Source organism: Macrobrachium rosenbergii, chromosome 27, assembly GCF_040412425.1.
Source record: "Macrobrachium rosenbergii isolate ZJJX-2024 chromosome 27, ASM4041242v1, whole genome shotgun sequence".
Classification (NCBI taxonomy): Eukaryota; Metazoa; Arthropoda; class Malacostraca; order Decapoda; family Palaemonidae; genus Macrobrachium; species Macrobrachium rosenbergii.
Window position 1 is genome coordinate 14,660,150 of NC_089767.1, and position 23,630 is coordinate 14,683,779.

General features: G+C 38.1%; 1 protein-coding gene across 10 annotated transcripts in view; it reads left to right on the top strand.

Moving 5' to 3' along the window:
• Window positions 1-23,630, top strand: part of LOC136853422 (uncharacterized) — a 574,979-nt gene that overhangs the window by 133,681 nt on the left and 417,668 nt on the right. For 3 of the 10 annotated variants that reach the window (XM_067128953.1, XM_067128956.1, XM_067128969.1), the window contains exon 1: window positions 6,306-6,498. The exons of 2 other annotated variants lie outside the window; for them this stretch is intronic. In XM_067128953.1, coding sequence (XP_066985054.1) covers window positions 6,321-6,498 — 178 coding nt within the window. In that variant the 5' untranslated portion in view covers window positions 6,306-6,320. Of the gene's footprint in view, window positions 1-6,261; window positions 6,603-11,813; window positions 11,854-23,630 lie in introns of those variants that run through there. 5 more of the 10 variants (XM_067128963.1, XM_067128960.1, XM_067128964.1 and 2 more) reach the window with 5 other exon arrangements.

The following is a 23,630-nucleotide window of genomic DNA, read 5'->3' on the forward strand; positions in this document are numbered from 1 at the left end:
ATGTGAAAAATATAAAACAAGCCTCAAGTCCATTAATATGTAAAAATTAAGCTTTCCCGAATAGCAATTCAAAGTACAAAAAGGGAAACAGGTAGTACAGAATGCAATAAAATGAAGATAAATCGGTACACAAAATAATATAAAGGTTAACTATAAACATCAATATAAGGAACCAATTACAGTCATTCAGTATCTTTCGTATAACATTGTGCATGTATTGGTTGTGGGAAATGATGATTTGCTAAATTTTACGTTGCTGTATTTCAAGTATACAGGAAGTGGATAGAATGGTTTTGCTCTCTCTCTCTCTCTCTCTCTCTCTCTCTCTCTCTCTCTCTCTCTCTCTCTCTCTCTCTCCGTCTGGGATCGAGCAACGAAGTCGACATGATCCTCTCTGACTTTGTTAAGGTTCTTCGTGTAGAACTGATCACTTTATGTGATGCAATAATCTCAGAGAGAAACTCTTACAAGTCTGGCTAACAATTTTCTCCCAAAATGGAGCGCTGCACGTCCCAGCTAATTGAGCACTAATCCAAACCTGCTCCAGTCATATCAGTTGCTCCACAAGGAACAGTCTTCTGTCTTGTTCTCTTTATGATCGGGATAAGTGAACTTGTTAGCAACCTGCAGAGCTCTTTATGTCATAATTCATTGACGATTGTTGGGTATCGACCATAATTTTCATACCCGAGAAAACTGCACACAGTTATGAAATGAGCTAAAAAATGTAATTAATTCTTTGGGGTGCAGAGAAACAAGGCGGTCATTAATGTAGACCAATTTCTTCACCTGCACTTAAGCGAGAAATCACGAAATTTCGCTCTCTTAATCCAGACGGAAATGTCATTAGGGTCAAGACAAAAGTCAGAGATCTCTGAGTCATCGTTGCTGGCAGAGTAACATTGTCTACTCATATTGACAGAGTTATAGCGAACTATCGTAAAAAGTTGGCATTTTCTAAAAGAGATATCGGTACCATGTTCACAATATAGGTGATATTGATTAGACCAAGTATGGACTATAACTCACCAGTGCTATCTTCCTCTCTTAATTAACCACAACCAAATAGAACGACTGAGAAGGGGCTATATAACTAAACGGAAAAGCTGAGCACGCGAATGACCATCCCTCTCTTGCTAAACTGGAAACGTTGAAATCTATTAGCGTCCAGCGCAGACACAAACCCTCTAAATTTATTATTGTACTCGTACATTTATAAAATCAAGGGTGACTTGTTTACCGGCACACCCATTACAACCAGAAATCTTCGCTCTTCAAGTTTATTATATTCATAGAACCAGTTTTTGACGTTCCTTACCCCACCCTACGCTATATGATAATCCAGCTCTGGAACTGCTTGTGCGCTGTCATTCATAGTCTTTCTCTAACCTATAGAATGGTCTCCCTCTCTGCATTCCTACCATCGCTAATCGGCCAGGCCACATATTTGAAAGCAAATTAAGACAACTTCCTGGATATCCTTCCGGATGAGACGAGATGCAATGTCAGTGGTCATTTCTACGATTTTAATTCAAGGGAGCAATTTTAATTAGGTCTGACCATCTTGTATCCAATTCCGAAATCAGATCTAACATCGTTTCTTTTCATAGCTGTTGCAAAGTAAATGCGAATACACATAGAGAGGGCCTCGACGAGGCAAGCCCCCACTTCAAAGGGGTGGAATCTCTCTCTCTCTCTCTCTCTCTCTCTCTCTCTCTCTCTCTCTCTCTCTCTCTCTCTCTCTCGTTTATAAACTTGAAGAGTATGTATTCTGCCCCCTAAACCACAATCACGTTTAATAGTTTTTACTCTTTCTAATGTGTCTGTCCTTGTATGAATTTTTTACTGGAATTTTATTAAAAGCTTCAAGTTAATCTCGGGTAGAGTATACGTTTCGTAATATCAAAACCTGTTTTTTTTTTATTCTTTAAATGTCCTTTATCATATAACTTTGCAGTGACTATCACCTGATAAAATAAGCTAAAATTCATGGCTTAATTTTTTTTTTCCAGAATGTCAAATTTGACTTACTTATGGCTGTTCAGTCATGAGTGAATGTTTTCAGCAAATCTAGCTCTTATGAAATTCGTAAATGATCTTGATCCATATTACTAATTCTATGCCCTCAGAAAGGTGTACAGTATTTAAAAAAGCATGCAAATTCAACCCGTTAATGCTTCCATTCATAGTTTCTGCGAGCCGTGCACCACCACGACGACAGTTTGGTGTCCAGCCACATGTTATTACAAGTGTCCCTTTGCATCGTGTGCTTATGATTTGTCGCTTCCCGATACTTGTGGGGAGTAGCAGGTGTCCAAGGATGAAAGGTGGACTGAAAAAGTTGAAAACGTTCTCTTACATTTTCTCACGCGTTGCTGATTGACTTTTTATACGTCATTTCTTGTATCGTTGCAAGTTTAACGCATTTGCTGAATTGTACATATTGTCAAACAAATTATGTTTAGTACTCTGGACGGGTTTCCTTTAGTTATTACATTGCTTGTATCATGATCAAACAAACTAAAAAATAAAAACAAACACACACAGACAAACACGCACACATATATGTGTGTGTGTTTGTTTGTTTGTTTTTTAGTGTGTTTGTTTTCAGACGGAATTTAAATAACGAAGATTCATGCGTTATGGTTTTTTATCATTCTCATAACCTTCAACTTTTGCAAGCTTTCTACTCATGAAAGTGGAAGCAATTAATTATAGTGCAAGTTCCATGGTATTATTTCATATCCCTTCCCGGAAAGTCGGAAAGTGTGTGTCCAGAGAGCAGAGAAAAGAAAAGAAAAGAAAAGAAAAGACCATGGCAGTTATGAGTTTCCCCTTCGGTGGACATGAAGATGGAAGGATATGAGTACAGGATGAGGAACGCATAACGCGTCACCTGACACCCCCAGCCTCTTTGCAAGTCCTATTTACCTTCTTATTCTTCGGGGCCCCTGATGAAGCGTTTTCACTCCTCTTGTTGGGACGTTTTGTTTGAACACATGTGCTCATTCATTCCCTTGCCTTGGGACTTTAATTACGAGCCTTCTCATTCAACCCTCATTTTCCCCACTTTTACGTTCTTTTATGTTATTATTGTTGTTATATATTTCTCTATTTTATGCAGACGTTTGCATTTATGCACGGTGTATACGCATGTACCCTCCATCTGTCTGTCTGTCTGTCTCTCTCTCTCCCCCCCTCTCTCTCAGGAGAGTTACTTGAATGCAAGGGTTTTCCCAGAACAGGTTTTGAATCTAATGTCAGTTTTTACTCATTTTTTTTACTGGTCAGTGGTACCATTGTTTGATTGCTGAATTCCTCTATTGATGTGAGGCATGGAGCTGAACATTCATTTTTTTTTCAGTACAGTAAAGGAGTAGAATGTATGTTCATTGCAATAGTATATTTGGGTACACCTTTGTTGACGAATGTGATAGTTGAAAGGAAGAATGACATAATTCCGTGTATAATCGTTTTATTTTGTTCCTCATTTTTATCATTAGATTCCACTTTGAGAAATTAGAATTCTATTATAATATCATACTGAACTTTCTATGGAATCTACTCTCTCGAATCTAGCCCCATCTGTGTCTGTGGCACGTCTCATGTAAACCCTTTCTAATGAGATTTTATTCAGGTTTAGCATCGTCCAAAACGTCTTCCGAATGCTTTGTCCCGCCAGTACCCTTAAGTATACCTTAGTTTAACCAGACCACTGAGGAGCTGATTAACAGCTCTCCTAGAGAGGGCTGGCCCGAAGGATTAGATTTATTTTACGTGGCTAAGAACCAATTGGTTACCTAGCAACGGGACCTACAGCTTATTGTGGAATCCGAACCATATTATAGCGAGGAATGAATTTATATCACCAGATATAAATTCCTCTAATTCTTCATTGGCCGGTCGGAGAATCGAACGCGGGGCCAGCAGAGTGCTAGCTGAGAACAGTACCCACCTGTCCAATGAGGAACTGCCAGTACCCTTATACTAGATACCTACCACACCTCCTTCACTCCCTACGTCAATACCCCTTCCCTCGTCCATAACAACCCATCCATCTAACTCTAACCCATGTCTGCGTCCTCTACGGAAACACAGTAGTACACAGCAGTAGTAGTAGTAGTAGTAGTAGTAGTAGTAGTAGTACTCGGCGAGTCCGGTAGGATGTTTACACGTTAACTGGAAAGGGGGAAAGAGGGTTGCTCTGTTTGTATGGGGCAAAAGCCGCCATCACCCTATCTCAACAATAAATGATACGCTCAGAGGAAGAAGTTATTGGGTTTCCGACTTTTATTTAGAGGAAATGTCCCTTTTGAGAGAGAGAGAGAGAGAGAGAGAGAGAGAGAGAGGAAGTTGGTGTTTATGTTCTCGCGAATGAAGTCGTATCTCATGTTGATTGCTTTTTGCTCTGTTCTTTTGTTGATCATTTTCACTTTTAATCGTTCGGTTTCGTTTGTTTTGAAAGTTAATATGTAGCTCACATGATTTAAATGAGTATATCGCTAGTGTTTGTCACCTTTTTATTCATTATTAATGAAAACGTAACATATCATTCAAAGCCAGCGTCTGGCTTAACGGTCTGCCTTTTTAGTGAATACGAATTGTCCTTTACGCATATTTTGTCGGCTATTCAGGCGTTCATTGCGATGTATGCAGGGGCACTCTATTAAGCATTCACTCTAAGTTTTATGAAAAATATTACGTCAGTATGGATGACTCTGTGAAATGGATTTCTGACAATAGCTATTATTTCATTCTTCAATGGCTCCAATATGCTGATGGTATTGTGATCGGAATATTCGACTGTGGTGAATAGAATATATAAAATGATCGAAAAATACTTAAAAAGGATTTTGTCCTTGTCAAGGGACTACCAACGCCTGGTTTCGTCATCTGATGGCGAATATTGGTGCTTGTTGTTAAGGCAGTGAAAATGTTTACGACGTGATTCCGCCATTTTTATATGCTCTGTCGTATTCAGGGGCGTATGGGCTATCAATCTCTCCGTGTTACAAGAAGGGCACGGGGCACGTGATGGCGCCGAGGGCGTGTATTCGTGTGTGGTTCGTGCGCGGTTCGTGCCTTTGGCTTGATAAGATCTTCCCTCTTTCTGCTAATGTGTAGAGAAATGAAACTTTGTAATCCTACCACGTTCGACCCTCCCTCCCCACCACCAGGCTACTTTTGTTCATTTCCGGTTTTTTCTTCAATTTGTTTTTTGGTAGATCGTTGTTGCCTTTTTGGTCGTGTCTGTGGAATTTTTTACCTTAGGTTTTCTATCTGGTGTCTTCTTTTTCGTACACTAATTTATTTTGACGTTTTACCTCTTCTGTTTTATCCTCATTTTTATTTCGTGTTATTTTCACGTACTATTTATTACTTGCACTTCCTATTTCAACCCTTTTTATATTTTTATATTCTGTCATTTATACCAAATTATAGGTTTTTTCCCATTTTCTACTCATTTTTTTTTATCCAATTTAGACTTTTCCCCTACCATTCCCATTCATTATTGACCCTGTTCCGGCCCAAATTACTACCAGTGATTATTTTTCTATTCAGGCTTTTTCTTCACCATCTCTCACATATAAACCCAATATCTCTAGTCATTCGCCCATCCCATTCCCTTTAGCTTTCCCTCAGGAGGGTTTCTCCTTTTGAACGATGGCATCTGAAGAGCATCTTCCTCTGCCTCCTCCCCCCCGGAGGACCTCCCTCCTCGAGGAAGTCGGCGTCGGCTTTTCTCCTCTTGAAGTTTAGGGTCGCAGCTTCCCTTCTTCTCTTCTTCCTCTCCTCCTTGAGTGTCTCGTCTCTCTTCCGGTTACTGCTTGCCCGCTGTCATTATTTGCTCGTTAGCCCCTGTGGTCTTGTCGCTTTTTGGCTGTTGGTTATTTGTTTGTGCTTAGATTCCAGTGGATATGCTCCTCACTTTTATATGCGTAACCTCGTCTGTATTATTTTATTATTTAAATAGAATGTAGAAATCGATTTTTGCTTCTGAGTTCGGTCTAATCTGTTGATATTATTAATCATTAATCTAAAGCCCGAAAATGTTACCCGGGAATATTGGCATCTCCCCATTGTAAAAAGGAGAGAGAGAGAGAGAGAGAGAGAGAGAGAGAGAGAGAGAGAGAGAGAGAGAGAGTGAGTCGGATGTGGGATTGGTTAGAGACGTGTTATGATTGGCTGTTAAACAAGAGCGCGTGATTATGCCAATTAATATCTTTTGATCGCGAGTGTCAGAGAGTCAGAGGATGACACAGAGAGAGAGAGAGAGAGAGAGAGAGAGAGAGAGAGAGAGGAGGAAGAGAGGGAAGGAGATGGAGGAGGGAGGGACAGGCCATGAGAAGGAGAGAAAAGACGGGGCGAGGGGAAACATTCAGAAGAGGGATGGTAGACTTCTTCCCGGGTGCACGTTCGGGCAGGGCCACAGAGACACTCCCTCGCGGCTAGCTCCCCTTTTTCTCTCTCTCTCCCCGGAATGTCATCATTTGAAAGGTTAATGGTGTTTGAGATTAGTGTGCCCCATTCGTCAACAGATGGCTTGAGTGGAACTTCACTGTTAACTCTGGAATAGAAAAAGAAAATGAGAAAAATATGATGTGATTAGCACGTCTGTTTTGTTGATAATTATTTTCGGTGGTTGTTTTTAAGTGATACGGAAAGCAATTCTGTTATTGTTACTAATTGATTAATTACGTCAGCGGTGTTGTTCAGGACTTTGGAAACGATTGTGCATGTGCAAATTAGTGCTCCAGTGGATAGTGCTCTTGGTGTCATTCTTGTTTAATGCTTAAAGACTCTTAACTCATAAATGTGTTTAAGGTTTAATGACTCAGTTATCAGATAATTCATATCCTTTTTCTGCATTTGCCCTACTTTTTTTTATTATGCTTGTATTTTAGTGACTAACAATAGCATGGGATACTATATTTATATTTTTAAGTGCTCCTATAGTTTATAGTTTTTGTTTTATGTGTGTATTGTATTATAAAAGTTTTTCGTCCACCAGTAGTAAGAAAATTTATGTATGGCTCCGATGGTATATGTCTGTTAATATATTTTGTTGTTCGTTATATGTCAATTAAGATATTTTTCATCTGTTACACACACACACACATACATACATACGTACGTGTATAGTGTAAACAGGGATCAGATTTTGACTGATCACGTTATTTTAAGGTAGAAGATGGTAGTTGAATTCAGATTTTATGAATAAGATCTCATTGTGCGATTAAAATAGATGCAACATATCTGAGGCTACCAGCGATTATAGAAATAAGCGAGGCCCTTTTTCAAGTATGTAATTTTAAAACGTAATACGTATCACGGTGAAGCTGGGGCGTAAATTCATAGTTTATCATCTTGTGTAGCAAATAATAAACACGCTGCAACAAGATACAGCTGTATTCTGTGACATACGCAAACACACACACACACACACATATATATACATGTATGTATGTTTGCGTGTGTATGATAGTTTTATCATGAATTTGTACTTATTTAAAGTATAAGTAACCTGTACGTGTGTGTAGGTCATACGATTTTATTATTGTTAGTGTTATTTTCATGAAAAAGAGAAATATGTGGTATACTAGCCGTAGGCCCGAGAGTTAGAATAGAAAGAACAGGCGTCTTTATTTTCCGTGGGAGTCGGGTAACTTGATTTTTGATGCAGTTCCAATCCATTATTATATTAGGCTAAATATATCTTCCAGCGATTCACGTTGCTGAACGCTGCTCTGGATTTTCATTGTGATAATGTATTCCGATTCATGATAAGGTTAAAGCAAATTGAATATTGTGTTTGTGTATAAATAGCGATCACAGTAAAAGTATGGTGAAAGGTCTACACACACACACACACACACACACACACACACACACACACACACACACACACATATATATATATATATATATATATATATATATATATATATATATATATATATATATATATATATATATATATATATATATATATATATATATATATATAAATGGATGTATGTGTGTTTGTGTGTATGTGCCACAATTACTCTGAAACGCATTGAGCAATTTCAACCAAACTTGGTATACACATGACTTACTATCTAGAAATCAGCGCTGTGGGCGTCAGACATCACTAGAACCAAAGGGCACCCAAGGGGGTGCGGAGGGCTTCCCTGAAACGGGGCTGTTTATGCCCGTAGACTTGGTAACTTTACGAATTTATCATACCTAATTTCGGTATACTTGTGACTTACTATCTGGAAAAGACTACTGTGGGGTAAGACATCAATGGCACCAAAGGGGGTGACAGAGAGAGAGAGAGAGAGAGATTAGAGGGGGTGTTAGGGAGAAGAAAGATGGAAACAGACAGGGAGGGTTGGAGGGAAAAGAGAGAAAGGGAGAGAAAGAAAGAGTGAGAAGGAGATGAAGTGAGAGATAGAGAGTGAGAGGGAGAGGAAGTGAGAGAGAGGGTAGAGGGAGAAGAAAGAGGGAAAGAGCTAGGGGCGGTTGGAGAGAGAAAGAGAGAGAGTGAGAGAAAGAAAGAGTGAGACGGAGAGGAAGTGTGTGCGAGAGAGAGAAAATGAGAGGGAGAGGAAGTGAGAGAGACACAGTAGAGGGGGTGTTAGGGAGAAGAAAGAGGGAAAGGGACAGAGAGAGAGAGAGAGAGAGAGAGAGAGAGAGAGAGAGAGAGAGAGAGAGAGTAGAGGGGGTGTTAGGGAGGAGAAAGAGGAAAAAGTAAGAGAGGGAGAGAGAGAGTAGAGGGATGTTAGGGGGAAGAAAGAGGGAAAAAGTGAGAGAGAGAGAGAGAGAGAGAGAGAGAGAGAGAGAGAGAGAGAGAGAGAGAGAGAGAGAGAGAGAGAAAAAAAAGTTTATCGGTTGTCATTCAGAGTTATCCTGGTGAGCACCAGGTTGGTCAGCTGGTATATATATATAAATGTGTATTTATGAATATGTATATGAATTCATTAAGCACGGAGCGTGCTCCTGTGCGTGCTTTGCTGCTTAGAGAGAGAGAGAGAGAGAGAGAAGGTAATTGTTTAAATGTTTGCATAGGTAAAACAACTGTCCTATTTAATTAGTTATACGTAATTACTTTATAATCATTAAGAATAAAATAGTTGTTTTAAAACCAAAGGTTATTGTATACCTATACAATTATTCATAATGGCTGTATAAAGCATGATAAGAAAGACTGATCTGTTAATGATTTGTAGTGCAGCCTGTAGTATAGAAAGAGGGTGTGTCGAATTGTTTGTAACTGCTGTTAGTTGCCCACCTGTCGAGTTCTCTCTCTCTCTCCCTCTCTCTCCCTCTCCCTCTCCCTCTCCCTCTCTCTCTCTCTCTCTCTCTCTCTCTCTCTCTCTCTCTCTCTCTCTGTATATATATATATATATATATATATATATATATATATATATATATATATATATATATATATATATGAGAGAGAGAGAGAGAGAGAGAGAGAGAGAGAGAGAGAGATATGCGGGGGTAGAGAAGTGTATGCAAAATTGTTTTGTCTTTTATTTCCGTCAGCCTACGGGTCTATAGCTATGCCTTTCTGTCTCCGTATCTGTCTATTTCACCCATACATAAACAAACCTTGAAATTCCAAAGGTGTTTTACTGCCAATAGATGGCTCGTGCCAAGCTCTATAACTCACTGGTGAGAAGGATTTGTGAAAGCGTGTAAAGGCCTATACGATCTGAAAGGAGAGAGAGAGAGAGAGAGAGAGAGAGAGAGAGAGAGAGAGAGAGAGAGAGAGAGGGGGAGAAGAATAATTCAAGTCGAATCAAATTTAAATCGTAGCCGTGTTTTTTTAGGCCTATCCGGAGGATGGAATTTTGTTGTTTGGGTTGCCGTCGGCGCGCTTGCTTGAATGAATGGAAACTAAAAATAGAAGGGTGTGTAGGGAAAAACGTTGGGATGCATTTAGTTGAGTAATCAATATAGGCTTGCATTTAAAGGTATTAGTGGCTCGGTGAATAATTGCGTGGAAAAGGGGTCGTAATGAGGAAAGACTTTTTTTTATTTGCTTTTGTTAACAGGGTAAATGGGTGTGACAAAGGGAAAATTATATGAGGGGGAAAATGCGTTTGTTTAAAAAAAAAAAAAAAGTAAATGCACTCAGCTTGGCTGTGTTCAGGTTTGTTTGTTAGCGGTTGTGAATTTTTATTTACTGCGCGAAGTTTAGCAACATTGCAAATGATAATTCCATCCGTATTTCGGTGCATTCTGTTATTGCTATGCTTATTGGGTTTGAGTATTTGGCATCCCTTGATGTATGTGTGTTTTTATTTTGATTTGCATCAAGCTTTATTTTTCGCAGCATATTAAATGTACTATCTTAAGCTGCTTTTAAGCTAAGTATTGTCAGAAGTTCAGTAAGGAACTTGCAACAAACGCAAAACCACAAGTTTGAGGATTTAAGTACACTGGGAAATAAAGCAGTGTATAAAACCTGACGATGGTAAACTTCAATCAGTTTGGTCCATAAGAGATCCTGTGATGCTAGACATATGCGCAGAAGAGCAATATTCCAGCAATAGTCGAACAAAAGATTTGAATAGTGATGCAGTAATGCAGTCAATCTCGTAGTTTAAGAAAACCTTGAAAACAATGCGTATCGTTTAGTAAAAACTACAAAGTTAAGGAATTAAAAAGTTGCAACAAGCAATGGCAAAAATGGCAATGAATTGTTTGCATTTGGAGTCCTGTGCGTATGAGACGGAGTATAATAGACACGTTGCATTGTTGAACTACTACACAGTAAATCATTATTTTGATAAATGGGAAAGCACAGGCAACTTGGGTTGTGTTTAACTGAGGATAGTGTTTAGGCTTTAGAGAAAACCTACCTTTCTGTCAACGCTTAAATAAAGTTGCGCTCTTGTGCACGTTCTCTCGTGTAAACACAGAATTTCATCAGCACATGTAACAGCACATCACTTCGTGTACGCACTTTCATACACACACACACACACACACACACACACACACACACACACACACACACAGTCTCAACGACCCCTCGATGCACAATAACGAATCTTTCGCGCGTTTGGTCCCAGATTATCGTTTCTATGGCTGTCGTTATTTTGACGGGCCGGTGAGCAGCTCCGGGCGACACCATCCCATGTAGATATCGTAATGGCTGTATTAGATCGTCAAATGCGTCTAATTAGAGCCGGTCGCTTGATGAATGGGGCGTAGTATTTGACGTTGATTCGGTGCGTCGTTTTGAGTCGGGTAGGGTCTAAAAGGGTCTCTTAAATATTGTGGTATACAGTCACTTCTGTCAGCACGTAATTGGTCGAGCTGGCTGTCATTTTCAGTACGTTATTAGCGTCTTAATGATGTGATGGACGGATGTTAATCAAATTTTTTTTTTTATGTAGATAAGCTTTGTAAATTTTGTTTACGAGAAAACTTAATAATCATACGGATATCGATGTCTAGATTTTCAGCTGAAATTTCCTTTATCTCTTTTCTCTTTGTTCTTTAATTGCTAGTTGTTCATATATGTATACCCTGTACATGCATGTCTGTAGTTCGTAGCCGAATATTTGCTTACATGTAAGTAGTTTTCAGGTATTTGATTTTGAGATCGAATTATGTAAGTTTTATGTATTTCATGTTGTATCTTATTGATGAAGAGCCTGTTGTTTTGTTTTTCTTATTTTTAACTTATTTGTTTTCACGTGAGTTCCTGATAAAGGTTTCATTTAAAAAACGCAGACAGTTACTTTCCTCCAAGTTGTTGTATCTTGATGCAAATTCTTTACTAACGACTGTTTTTGTTTCTTTTGCAGGTAGGTTGATGGTGTGATCATGACTTTCCTCCGGTAACAGGTAAATACATGAAGTGTTTTATCCTCGTTCTTTAATCTCTCTCTCTCTCTCTCTATATATATATATATATATATATATATATATATATATATATATATATATATATATGTGTGTATATATATATATATATATATATATATATATATATATATATATATATATATATATATGTGTGTGTGTGTGTGTGTATGTATGTATGTATGTGCAAATGTGTATATATAAATATATATACATATATTTAGTCACAAATATCTTTTAATATCCAGTTCGCTATAACTTGGGAATAACTTGTATCCAACGGGGAAAAAATTGATAATTGGGTTTAAGTTATTCCCAAGCCATAGTGAATAAAATATTAGACGTTATTTGTGTCTTAAAATTAGTGACCGTAAAAAAATACGGATCATATATACATACATGCACACACACAAACACACACACACACACACACACACACACACACACACACACACATACACATATATATATATATATATATATATATATATATATATATATATATATATATATATATATATATATATATGTATATATATAAATTATCGTGTGTGAGTGTTTCTGTGCAGCCATGCAAAATATTGTTTTTCTGAGGATTTCCCTTTAAATGAAGAGGATGGTATGCACTGCCAAATAAATAAGAGTGATTTTCGTTGGTTTTTGTTATGTCAATATTTAGTTTGCCTGCTTCGTATATCTGTGGCGTGTAATCAGTGCTTCCTGGAAGAATACCTGTTCTTCCCAGCGTCCTACTATGCTTTGTTCTTCGTTCTGATATTGTTAGGTTGGATTCGCTTTCTATGTTTTCGCACAACATCTTATTTTATGAAAATCATATTTTATATAAAAAAAAGTAAGTTTTTTGTCCTTAAGTCTGGTGGCTGTAGGATGCCAATTTCCTCGGAGAAATACGAGAGAAGGGTTTTGGGGAGCAAGTACATGCCCAATTACTAGCAGCAAATCGGGAAGGTAATGTATGTATGTATGTATGTATATGTATATATATATATATATATATATATATATATATATATATATATATATATATATATATATATATATATATATATATATATATATATATAACACTACTTCTTCATTGCCCCACTGTCAGGAATCTGTTACCTCAAGGACAAAATTTACTTCAAACCTGCCAATATTTAAGATGACCACCTAGACTTAATTTTGACTCGTCATCCACACTTTGGTGGCTGCTAAACTGTCTGTTGCAGTTGTTGTGATAATGGAATACGATCTCATATATGTTATTTTTGTAACTGATATACTGATAATTCAATGCTGTAATTTTTTTCTGTTGATTTCTGATGTACTGTAAGTAACTGCTAATATGTAACTTTGTTTGACGTCTTTGGGCGTAATAAATTTATTAAATAATATATATATGAATGTATGTATATATAATTTTCGGGCAATGAAATTTATATCACTTTTATTTTTAACATTTGTTTATTCGTAAGTGGCTGTTCTTGGACTTCTTGCAGTCTGATGACTGTTATATTTTACTGACAGCCGTATATTTTAACCTGGTAGAAACTATTGTATAAATATTATACAGTTATTGGTTCAGTGGTAGGAAAATCAGAGCTGCATGATTTTCTGCACTGAACCCGTTAATTTCAGTATTACTTTTGTTTATGATAAATTGTTATCACCACCTTCATCATTATCGCTATTGCAGTTGCAGTTATCGCCCATTCTCTTCACCATTTCAATAAATTGTGAAGGTATGAAAAAAACTATGTTATTCCTGTTATTTTATTTATTCCCAGCGGTAATTAAAGTAGTTCGTGAGCCCTGTTCTGGCGAGGCCTTGTCCCGTCCTCGTGCCGAGGAGGGTTCTCTCTCTCTCTCTCTCGTCTGGTTTTGACACAGAATCAACACGGGAATGAAATGTCGCCCGAGAAAATTCGCCCTCTCGGCCGAGGAGGAGCACTGGCTTTTGCTTGTTTATTCTGTGCTGAACATTCTTTTCCTCTCCTTCCCTCTTCCCTTGTGCGGGTTAGTACTTGTGCTCACACGATTCCTGCGCTCTATTAGGCTACAGGTCTTTGCTTATGTAAAGGATTTGCTTGTTGGTTTTATGATAGTTATTTAATTAGGTTTTTGTTTTCGAAGATTTTTCGTTGAAGCTAGATTCTCGGTATCCTGATTTATTCAAGTTTTTATATTAGAATTGTTAAACCTTTCCTTGTTATCTATTTATTTCTTTAAAATTTTGTGCTTTTGTAAAAAGGAACACATTTTAGAACCTTTCTTTTTGGCTTTACTTATTACGCATTTCATGGTACATGACGTCATTTATTTATTTAGTATGCATTTGGCTTTTCAGATAAATGTGCCAGTTAAACATTTACGTCATCTCGGCAGACTTGAATTATAAAAAAATTAGTATTTATGACATATAAATAATATTTTGTTGATTAGTAGAAGAGGTCAGTACACATTTTATCAGCAATGCATCCTAAAACATCCGAACAACGAGCAAGATTTGTACTCTCACGAAAGACCTAACACTTCACCTTGCAGCAGTGTTGACACTGACTTACCGCCTGTTGTCGTTTACATCGACAGCTGATACTCTGCTAAAAAGAATCGATTGTTGAAGGCTTGTTATGGTTGGCGAGGGCTCACGTGACATATTTATGACTCGTGAATCGTCGGTGACATAACCTCAGGACGAGGAACGTTACCAAGTTGATGGCCCAGGGCATCTTTATAAGACTTGATTTGCATATTCGTGAGTAAGCCTTTTCGTGGCGCTCACGTGATGGGGTTTGTTGTATGCTTTTATTTTTGCTTCTAAAGTTATTACTTTGTTGATGTTGCTCACTTCAATAGCTTGCAATTTGGCGACAAAAGGTCACGTTGTGTAGAAAGGACAGGAAGATTTTCATTATACTGTTAAATGTCTCGTTATTTTAAATAGTATGATCATAGGCCATAAGTGTGTATAAATTCAAAGATTTGTGTTTTTGCAGTTGAACACAGAATGCAGTTTGACTTATGCAACTAAACACCCTCAGTTAGGAAAAGTTTGTAAAGAATATTTGTTTTATGAAAAGGAGCCCCTTTCTCGTCCTTTCTAAAAGAAAGAACAGATTAGACGTTTCACTGATTATCATAATTATCTGTGTGCCGCTGTTACTGATATTCTCATTGGATGTTCCATGCTTAGTTTCATGTACATTTTTATATGAATTTGTGCGAGCGTGCTCGTGCGGCCGCACGTGTTTACATGGCCGTGAAGATGTTCTGAAGTTATTCCTGTAATTGCTGATGATGTCTCACCCACTTTGGAAGGAAGGAAGAAAAGACATAAATGCAGCCAAAGGGACATGTTCCGTCCGCGTCCATAATCTGAGTTTTACGAAATGTTATGGTTCAAATGAGAAGAAAACGCACATTTTCAAGGCTGTAAGGAAAATGTTGCACTGCGAGGTAGATGCTCACACCCCTAACTTACTGGCCATCAGAGACTGGTGGGGTGTTTATTCAAAGTGCCTTCCACGGAAGCTCCATGTATATGGCAGACGCGACGGTGTTATAATCCCCCGGGAGGTTCCCTTCTTGTTTATTCCACTTATCATTTTTGTGTTTTAAGCAGTCAGAGGATTTACTTCCCCCGTGTTTGTTTGTTTGTTTGACATTTTGTTTAGTTTGCGAGCAGATGGAAATTTTTCTCCCTGTTGGTGTGTTTGTAATTTCAGTCTTTTGGGGGCCTGTATCGGAGGAATTTGTTTTCATGCTTTTTGTTTGGTTTCTGTGTGCTTTTATTAAACTTTTTTTTTTATTTTTTAATCTGAGCTTTGTTCTGTATGCTTGTATTCAGTTTCTGGAGTTTGCTTTATGTAAGGATTTTTTTCCGCTTGTTCTCATGATTTAAGTTTGTTAGCTAGTTTTCCCTTTCAGTGATTGAACGTAATTTCGGTAGATGACATTACATTGTGTATTTCCTCTGGTAATTATTTTTGTAGAACGCATATGTAAGTATGTACACATATATATACATATATATGTGAAGTTAAAGTCCTCCTGGGCCTCTGTAGTCTCATAGGGCAGGTGCTGATCTCCTGTTTCTTAGGCCGACAGCCAGTGGGGGACAGGTCCCAATACCTATGATACGTGGCCAGTGTGTTGCTAGGTCCACTGTTTAACTCTCCAGCCCGAGGGCTGGTACCTATTCTCCTACTGAACCTCTCGGGGTTTTTTCGGACCATTAGGTTGACGGACTACCGGATTTTTCCAGTGGCTCAATCCGAGCCGTCAGTGAGTATCTGGATTTGAAACCTGCCCCTCTCGACTGGTAGCCAAGAATCGTACCATTGTGCCACCATATATATATATATATATATATATATATATATATATATATATATATATATATATATATATATATATATATATATATATAGAGAGATAGAGAGAGAGAGAGAGAGAGAGAGAGAGAGAGAGAGAGAGAGAGAGAGAGAGAGAGAGAGTGAGTGAGATGGGGATTCTTGTCAGAGGGTTCATCCAAGTCTCAATATTTACAGCAAGAGTTTGGCAGTGATCGTTGTATTGGTATTTCTCTAGAGCTACCCCAGCTAGGGGAAACGCCATGATTTTGAAAAATTGTGTATCTGTGTGCATTCGTCTTCCCATTTGAACACGGAAACTGATATAGAATTTTGATTAATTTCTTTGGATTCACAGTTTTCCTCCTGTATTTACGTGTCTTTCATTTCGGCGGTATTTGGTCGGGTGTAAATGGCTATAGAACTCAGTATCCGTTTCCAATAACGTTCTCTTGTCAGTGTCTTGTAGTTAGGGGAATCTGCATGAGGGGTCTGACCTAAGGTGGCCTCCTCCGACACGGCACAAATCTTTCCCTCTCCCCTCCAGGCACAGAAATGTTTTGAATAGCTTCGGAGGGAAAAAAATTGGAAGCTCCGAAGGGCGTCGTCGGTATGTATTTTTTATGGCGACCCCGACCTTAGAGTTTTACGAGATTTTTTGGAAAAGTCGACTTGTATGGAGTTGTATTTTTGGAAAACTCAGCGTGTATGGAAGGTCATGGGTGGTGGGGGAGGGGTGTTTGAGAGAAGAGAGGGAGAGGGGACAACCTTTGATATCGGCTGTGGTAGGAAATTCTTCGTGCGTTGGCGAGAATCGCGTCGCGTATAAATGTATGCGACACAATTCTGGTGTGTAAGTTGTCCATTGTATTCATGTAATCTCTCTCTCTCTCTCTCTCTCTCTCTCTCTCTCTCTCTCTCTCTCTCTCTCTCTCTCTCTCTACGGTGCACTAGCCCATTTCTCACCCTCTGTGCTTATGTGTGTATGAGAGACACACACACACACACACACAGAGAGAGAGAGGGTCGGAAAGGGTGATATGCAGGAGGAAAGTATTTGTGTGCAACCTTGTGGAAGCAGAAAGGGAAGTTGCAGAGAAAGTCTATGACTAAATAAAGTTCGAAATGGCAAAGGAGGAAAGGGAGAAGCGGTTCCTTTTCATTCAGATGCAAATTTAGTCTTATTATGATTTGTGTGAATGAGGGAATCTGTTTTGAAGAAAGGAGAAAGAGAGAGAGAGAAAGAATAATTTAAAACCTTTACGAAAGTCAGACATGAAAAGAAGAGCGTGTAAATGCATTTTTTGTTCTTAAATTATGAATAAAGGGAATCCAATGTTTATTCAGGCTAGGTTATTAAAAATTTAAATGCAGTCTAAATGTCCAAGCCGCCAAAGTTTTAAGTAAAATTCACATTGCTAACAATTCTTAATATGAACAGGGTGTTGATGTGTCTGTTGTTATCATGTGTTATGTACGAGTATAATGATGTGTGATAGTAATAAGATTTCTTTTATTTGATTTGCATGTAGAGGAGAAAGTGCTCCTCATTTTAAAATTGAAAAATATGTGAGCACTGCATGCGCTCACAGTGGGAAGTTTTAAAAAGAGAAAACGCACCACGGCGTCCCTCTACTCTGGCAGGCCAACTGGGCCTGCAGCAGCTGAATAGGAAGGGCTGTATTCAAGGTCCTGTTCTGCAGGATTGCAGTCGTAATTGAAATAGCTCTGTATGCGGTGGTGGTAGCTGAGGCACAGACCTCGCGAATTGAAAGCTTTAGTGTGTGCTTTGGCAGGGAGGGGGCGGGGGTGGGGAGCCAGGAGAACTGGCATAGGCTTACTTGTACACGGCCTGACACACGAGAAAACGCACACGATGCATAATTTAGAACAGATAGAAATTTGGATTCCATTCACACGGGGTTAATAGAGAAGGGAGAGTATACCAATAAAAGTCCATACGAGACCGGAAAGAGAAAGGAAAAGATGGAACACAAAACATTCGAGAAGCGATTTAGGAGAGAAAAGGCTGGAATTACACTCATATTCACTGAGAAACTTGAAAGAATAAGACGTGGAATAATTTGTTAGTGCACACACTTCTGCATTTTTATGTATCTTTCGCGAATGATATTGGTTTACTCATATTAAGAAACGAATATTCAAAAGAGAATAAAAGGAAGAACTGAGATATTACCCGCTTTACATTTATTCCTGGAGAGTAGGAACAGGGTGAAGATGTCATTAAACGCATGAAACGCTCACGAGGAAATATTGAACGTGGAGCGAGAATAGGACGAGGCGCAAATATACACGGCACGTGTGAGTGTGACCGCGACTATTTCATTAGACGCTCTCTGCGTGAGTAAGGGGAGAGGAGAGTGGAAGAGGCCTGCATTTCGTGAGGAGAAAAAGAAGAGAAAGAGGAAAATAGCCACAAACTGCTGAGAGTCTGGCCTGGTTTTGATTATTTACGGATGTGTTACTGAAGTTGTGTAGTAGTAAAGAATAAATGAGAATGTAAGGATGCTCATGGAAAGAGAGGCTTTTGCAAGTGGGTTATTTTTCATCCACGAAATGGGCGCCAAAATAAACTTTGCTTATCTCGAAGTAAACACTTCCTAAGCAAACTCCGCGATATCGAGTTCTGGAGATGTGGATCAAGGCCTCTTAGTGTAATGATTGCAGTTTATAAAATTTATGTTTATGGATTAGATCGCGTTTTTATTGAAAGATTTAACTGCCTGCTTATCTCAATAACGCATGGTTTCTTTGCGCTGAATGTCGTTTTAACGTAGGATAAAGATTATGAAAATCAATCTCTCTCTCTCTCTCTCTCTCTCTCTCTCTCTCTCATCTCTCATATACACTGTACAGTATATACTGTATATGTGTATATATATACATATATATATGTACATAAATATATATGTATATATATAATATATATATATATATATATATATATATATATATATATATATATATAATAGACATACATACATACTTACATACGTACATACATACATACATACACGCAATTTTCGATACACTCAAACTTCGTAGGAAAGACTTATCGCTAAAAGTCTAGTGTCCAAGTAGAAAATAAATGTACGAGCCTTTTGTTACAGTGCGTGTTTAGTTTATTTCCTACTTTGATGCGAAGTTCGTAGTGATAAGCATATCTGAATAAGTGGTGAAACCGCGAACTTATGAGACAATTGCCATTTTTTCGCACACGTTGTCAAGTTTTATTTGGTTCATAGGGATAAATATATATCTTTACAGCCACATGCAAACAAATTCGGATTTCTGTTTACATGCATATAGACACTAGCATCCATCTGGCACTGCATATCTGTCTGTCGCTTGTAGGTCCTTTCATAAGCGTCATTCCAGCCAGAGGTGTGTGCTCTTGTCGTCGAAACTTCTGCGCGTTTTTCAAAGAGACCGAAAACTTTATACTTAAAATGATAAAAAAAAGGAGGGAAAAAACTTGAGAGAAAGGGATAGGAGATTGCCGCCGGATTATTTCAAGGCAACAGAATTCTCTAATGTGATTAAACCTCCACCCCTCTGGGAATCTCGCCCCCTTTTGGGGAATAGGGAAACTTCTCCTGCTCGTATATGCAAGAGTAAAGGGAAGAGTTAAATGTATGCGTTCTCCTTCACTCGAGGAGACGGAGAGATGAAGCTGAGATCAGGAGGAAAAAGAGGGAAGGTAAAGTGGAACTTATGTGCGATTTTAAATAAAAAAAAAAAGATTAAGAGTCATCACTAGATGAAATTGAAGTGAATGGGAAGACCTGCTTATTACTGAGGAAGTTACATCTGAATAGGTTCAAGGAGTCTTCCGTTTGATTGAAATTAATTGCAAATTAAATCGGTAGGCATCTAAAAGTTACACACATGTAGGGTGGAGACTCCCTGAAATTTTATTACGAAACATTAACGAAGTAGTATGATTTAAAAAGAGATACTGAGAAATTATGTTATCGTTATTATTTCTGTTCCATATCAACAGAACAGCACCAGACAATCGTTCTTTATTTACAGACACCGAATAATATTTTGGATGTATCAGTGGTGTTTGCCTTCTTACACTTGATTGTTGCAGAGTAAGCACTCCAGTGCATTCAACTGGCTGGCGCTGCTCGAGTGGGCATGCAGAAACAGCGCCTTTGTTTGATAGATCTATTGATAGTGCTTGATACGCTTCTCTCTCTCTCTCTCTCTCTCTCTCTCTCTCTCTCTCTCTCTCTCTCTCTCTCTCTCTCTCTCCACGAGATTTTCGTAAGAGGAGAGAAATGAAATTGTTTTACGTTTTGAAAGTTTTTAATTTTGTTATCCTCTAACCTTATAGGAGGATATTTTGCTATGGAAACAGAGATTTCTTCTTTTATGAGAGAGAGAGAGAGAGAGAGAGAGAGAGAGAGAGAGAGAGAGAGAGAGAGAGAGAGAGAGAGAGAGAGTTGTTTTCATATAACGTGCTAGGGTCCTTGTATCCTCCATTATATATATTAAAAAAATGGATATTAATCTTCATGTGTCTGAAGAGATCAAAGGACCTTATAAATCTCTTTTACCTTTAATGTCCCAATTGAATAAATTTTTCATGTAATTCTGCACCTTATTCAAGTGTATAAATGAATTTAAATTATCCGGAAAATGGCCCAAATTATTAATCACCTGATCATTTCGTTTTATTTTGAAATTCACGGAAGATGTAGGTAAGACTTGGTCACATTTGGTTATGGCATTCAGTTGATGTACTAAATTTTAAAGAACTTTAAATTCAATTTCCCGAGGATAGGCTGTCATTTGAGAAAATTAAAACGGCAGTCACTCCCACATTCATAATGTCTTTGGTGATACAATAAGGAAGCACTCACACACACATAAACACACACACACACACACACACACAATATGCAGTCACCAGGATCCCGTGAATAAATGTACCGCAGAGCCAGCAGGAAATGGAGGACATCAGCGGCCGTGTCGTTAATATGCACTTCTTCAGGGTACAGTAATTATCCTTGCTGAATTGTATATTAAATACCCAAAGGCGCTAATTACTTATGCCTTTCTGTATTTCCTCCTGGCTCTTACAATGTATGTATACACACATATAATATATATATATATATATATATATATATATATATATATATATATATATATATATATATATATATACACTGTATATGACTAAGCTAAGTTTCACTTGATGAAATCATTTTAATAGTAGTATCATTCAAGGTCCATATAAGAATACGTAATTCAGAAAATGTCATCTTTTGCCAAGAATCTATTGGCCCAAATCTTTTGGTGTAAATTATTAAAATTCGGGAAAAATTTTAATATCCACTTTTTATTTTTTTACTTAATGTTATCGCTTATTATGTCGAGAACTCTGAACAAGTGAATACTTCGTTATCTAAGTAGGACTAACGTTATCTGGTGACCGAATTTATGTCACATTTTGTGTAAATGGCATTAAAATATTTGAAAGCGCCACAAGATAAGAGCTTAATTTATTCTGACCGCTTGGAACATCATATTACTAATGTTTTTATATTGTTGATTTTGAGTTTAAATACTTTTTCTCACACTTGTATTTGGTTTTGTTTTCACCTCCTTAAAAGTTAAAGTTGTTGGTTCCTTACTTTATATGTTAAATATATTGGATAAATTGCCGCATGGATGCTCAGGTAAGCAGTTAAAAGTGAATACAAGTCACATAAGAACATGGATGTATCCTCATAATGAATATAGCCGTATGGGATGGGGCAAATACAGCAGAAAGCCTCCCATAACAGCGTCATTTTGTCTCCAGTCGAAAAACCCCTTCGCGCGTTTTCCGCTGGAAATAGGCTCGCAAATCCTCTCTGTAAATATTGGAAGGCCTTTGGGTGTTTGATCTGAGACGGAGGGGAAAACGGCGTACGTTATCAATTTTCATTCATGGACATGGTGGCCAGCTCTCTCTCTCTCTCTCTCTCTCTCTCTCTCTCTCTCTCTCTCTCTCTAAACGTTAATGAGTGAGAATGAAAAACTTGGAAAATAGAATTCGTCTTTTCTCAGGGGTAGCTGGTTCGCCCTCTGTTCATTGAAGTAATAAACTCACGAGGGCAAAAATTAAATTCATCTTTTGATTGCCATTTCTTTCATTAGTTCGTGAGCATTACTTCCCAAGGAACTCATTATTAACTGCAGACCAATGAGTGCCATGGCCTCGGATTGTGACTTTCCAACATCACAGATACCTTCTCTCTCTCTCTCTCTCTCTCTCTCTCTCTCTCTCTCTCTCTCTCTCTCTCTCTCTCTCTCCTTTATATACTGTATATCTGTGTATATATATGTATGTATGTGTGAGTGTTTATATTTGTATATTTGGATAAAAACTCGTTTCTCGTATAGTGGTGATCCAGTGAAAAAATAACAGAACGGTCACTGCCAAATTCTTCCTTTCCATTCCTGAATCGTGGATGATCCACTTGTGAAGAAAACTTCCTGAATATTAGCTACTTCATACATATATACAGAAAGCACGTCAGCAGCACGTTAAAAGTCCCTGGCATATACTTTGCCATTCATCTCTTATCTTGCACGGACTGTCATGGTTCCTGGATGTAAAGGCACTTCTTTCCAAGACATCTTTCACTTTCTATGTTAAATTCTCTTACTACCCCCCATCATGTTGTGAACCTATTGTCCGCCATTCTTTCCACATAACCAGACCATTACAGGTCTTTGATCTGTCCTTTCAACTATGGCCTATGCTAACCCTTTTTCCATTTCTCACGGCTACAGCCCTTTCGCTATATATAATACACAATCAGTTCATCTCAACATTTCAGTTTTTTCGTTCAGTTACATTCAAGATCCACATTTTCCTTCCCGAACGAGGGTTAGCTTAACTATCCCCTTAAGTATTCTAACCTTGGCTTTAATAGACAATCCAAGTCTTTTCGCAATCTTTTGTACACACTGCTAGCTTCCTTGGTTCACTTATTCTGTGTTCTCTCTTCTCTGTCATCCGTTTTATTTACGCCCAAGTGCCTACTGTATATGAATCAATACTGTATCAACTGCAGTGTGGAATGATTGTGTGTGTGTGTGTGTGTGTGTGTGTGTGGAGTGATTAATAAGAATACCAGTCATTCCATACTCCATTTAAAACTCATTTTCTCAACTTAGAACTTTGCACTTACGTCTAATTCGCTTTACCTGGCTTCTTGCTTCACTCCTTCCATATAGATACTAAAGTGCCTCGGAGATAAACGCACAATTATCTCAGACCCACTTTTACACCAGACCAGTCATTTGTCCTCCTCCATAGCGTCACACTCGCTTTGTTTGTTTCCATCATTAAACCTAATCACTTCAACAACTCATCTT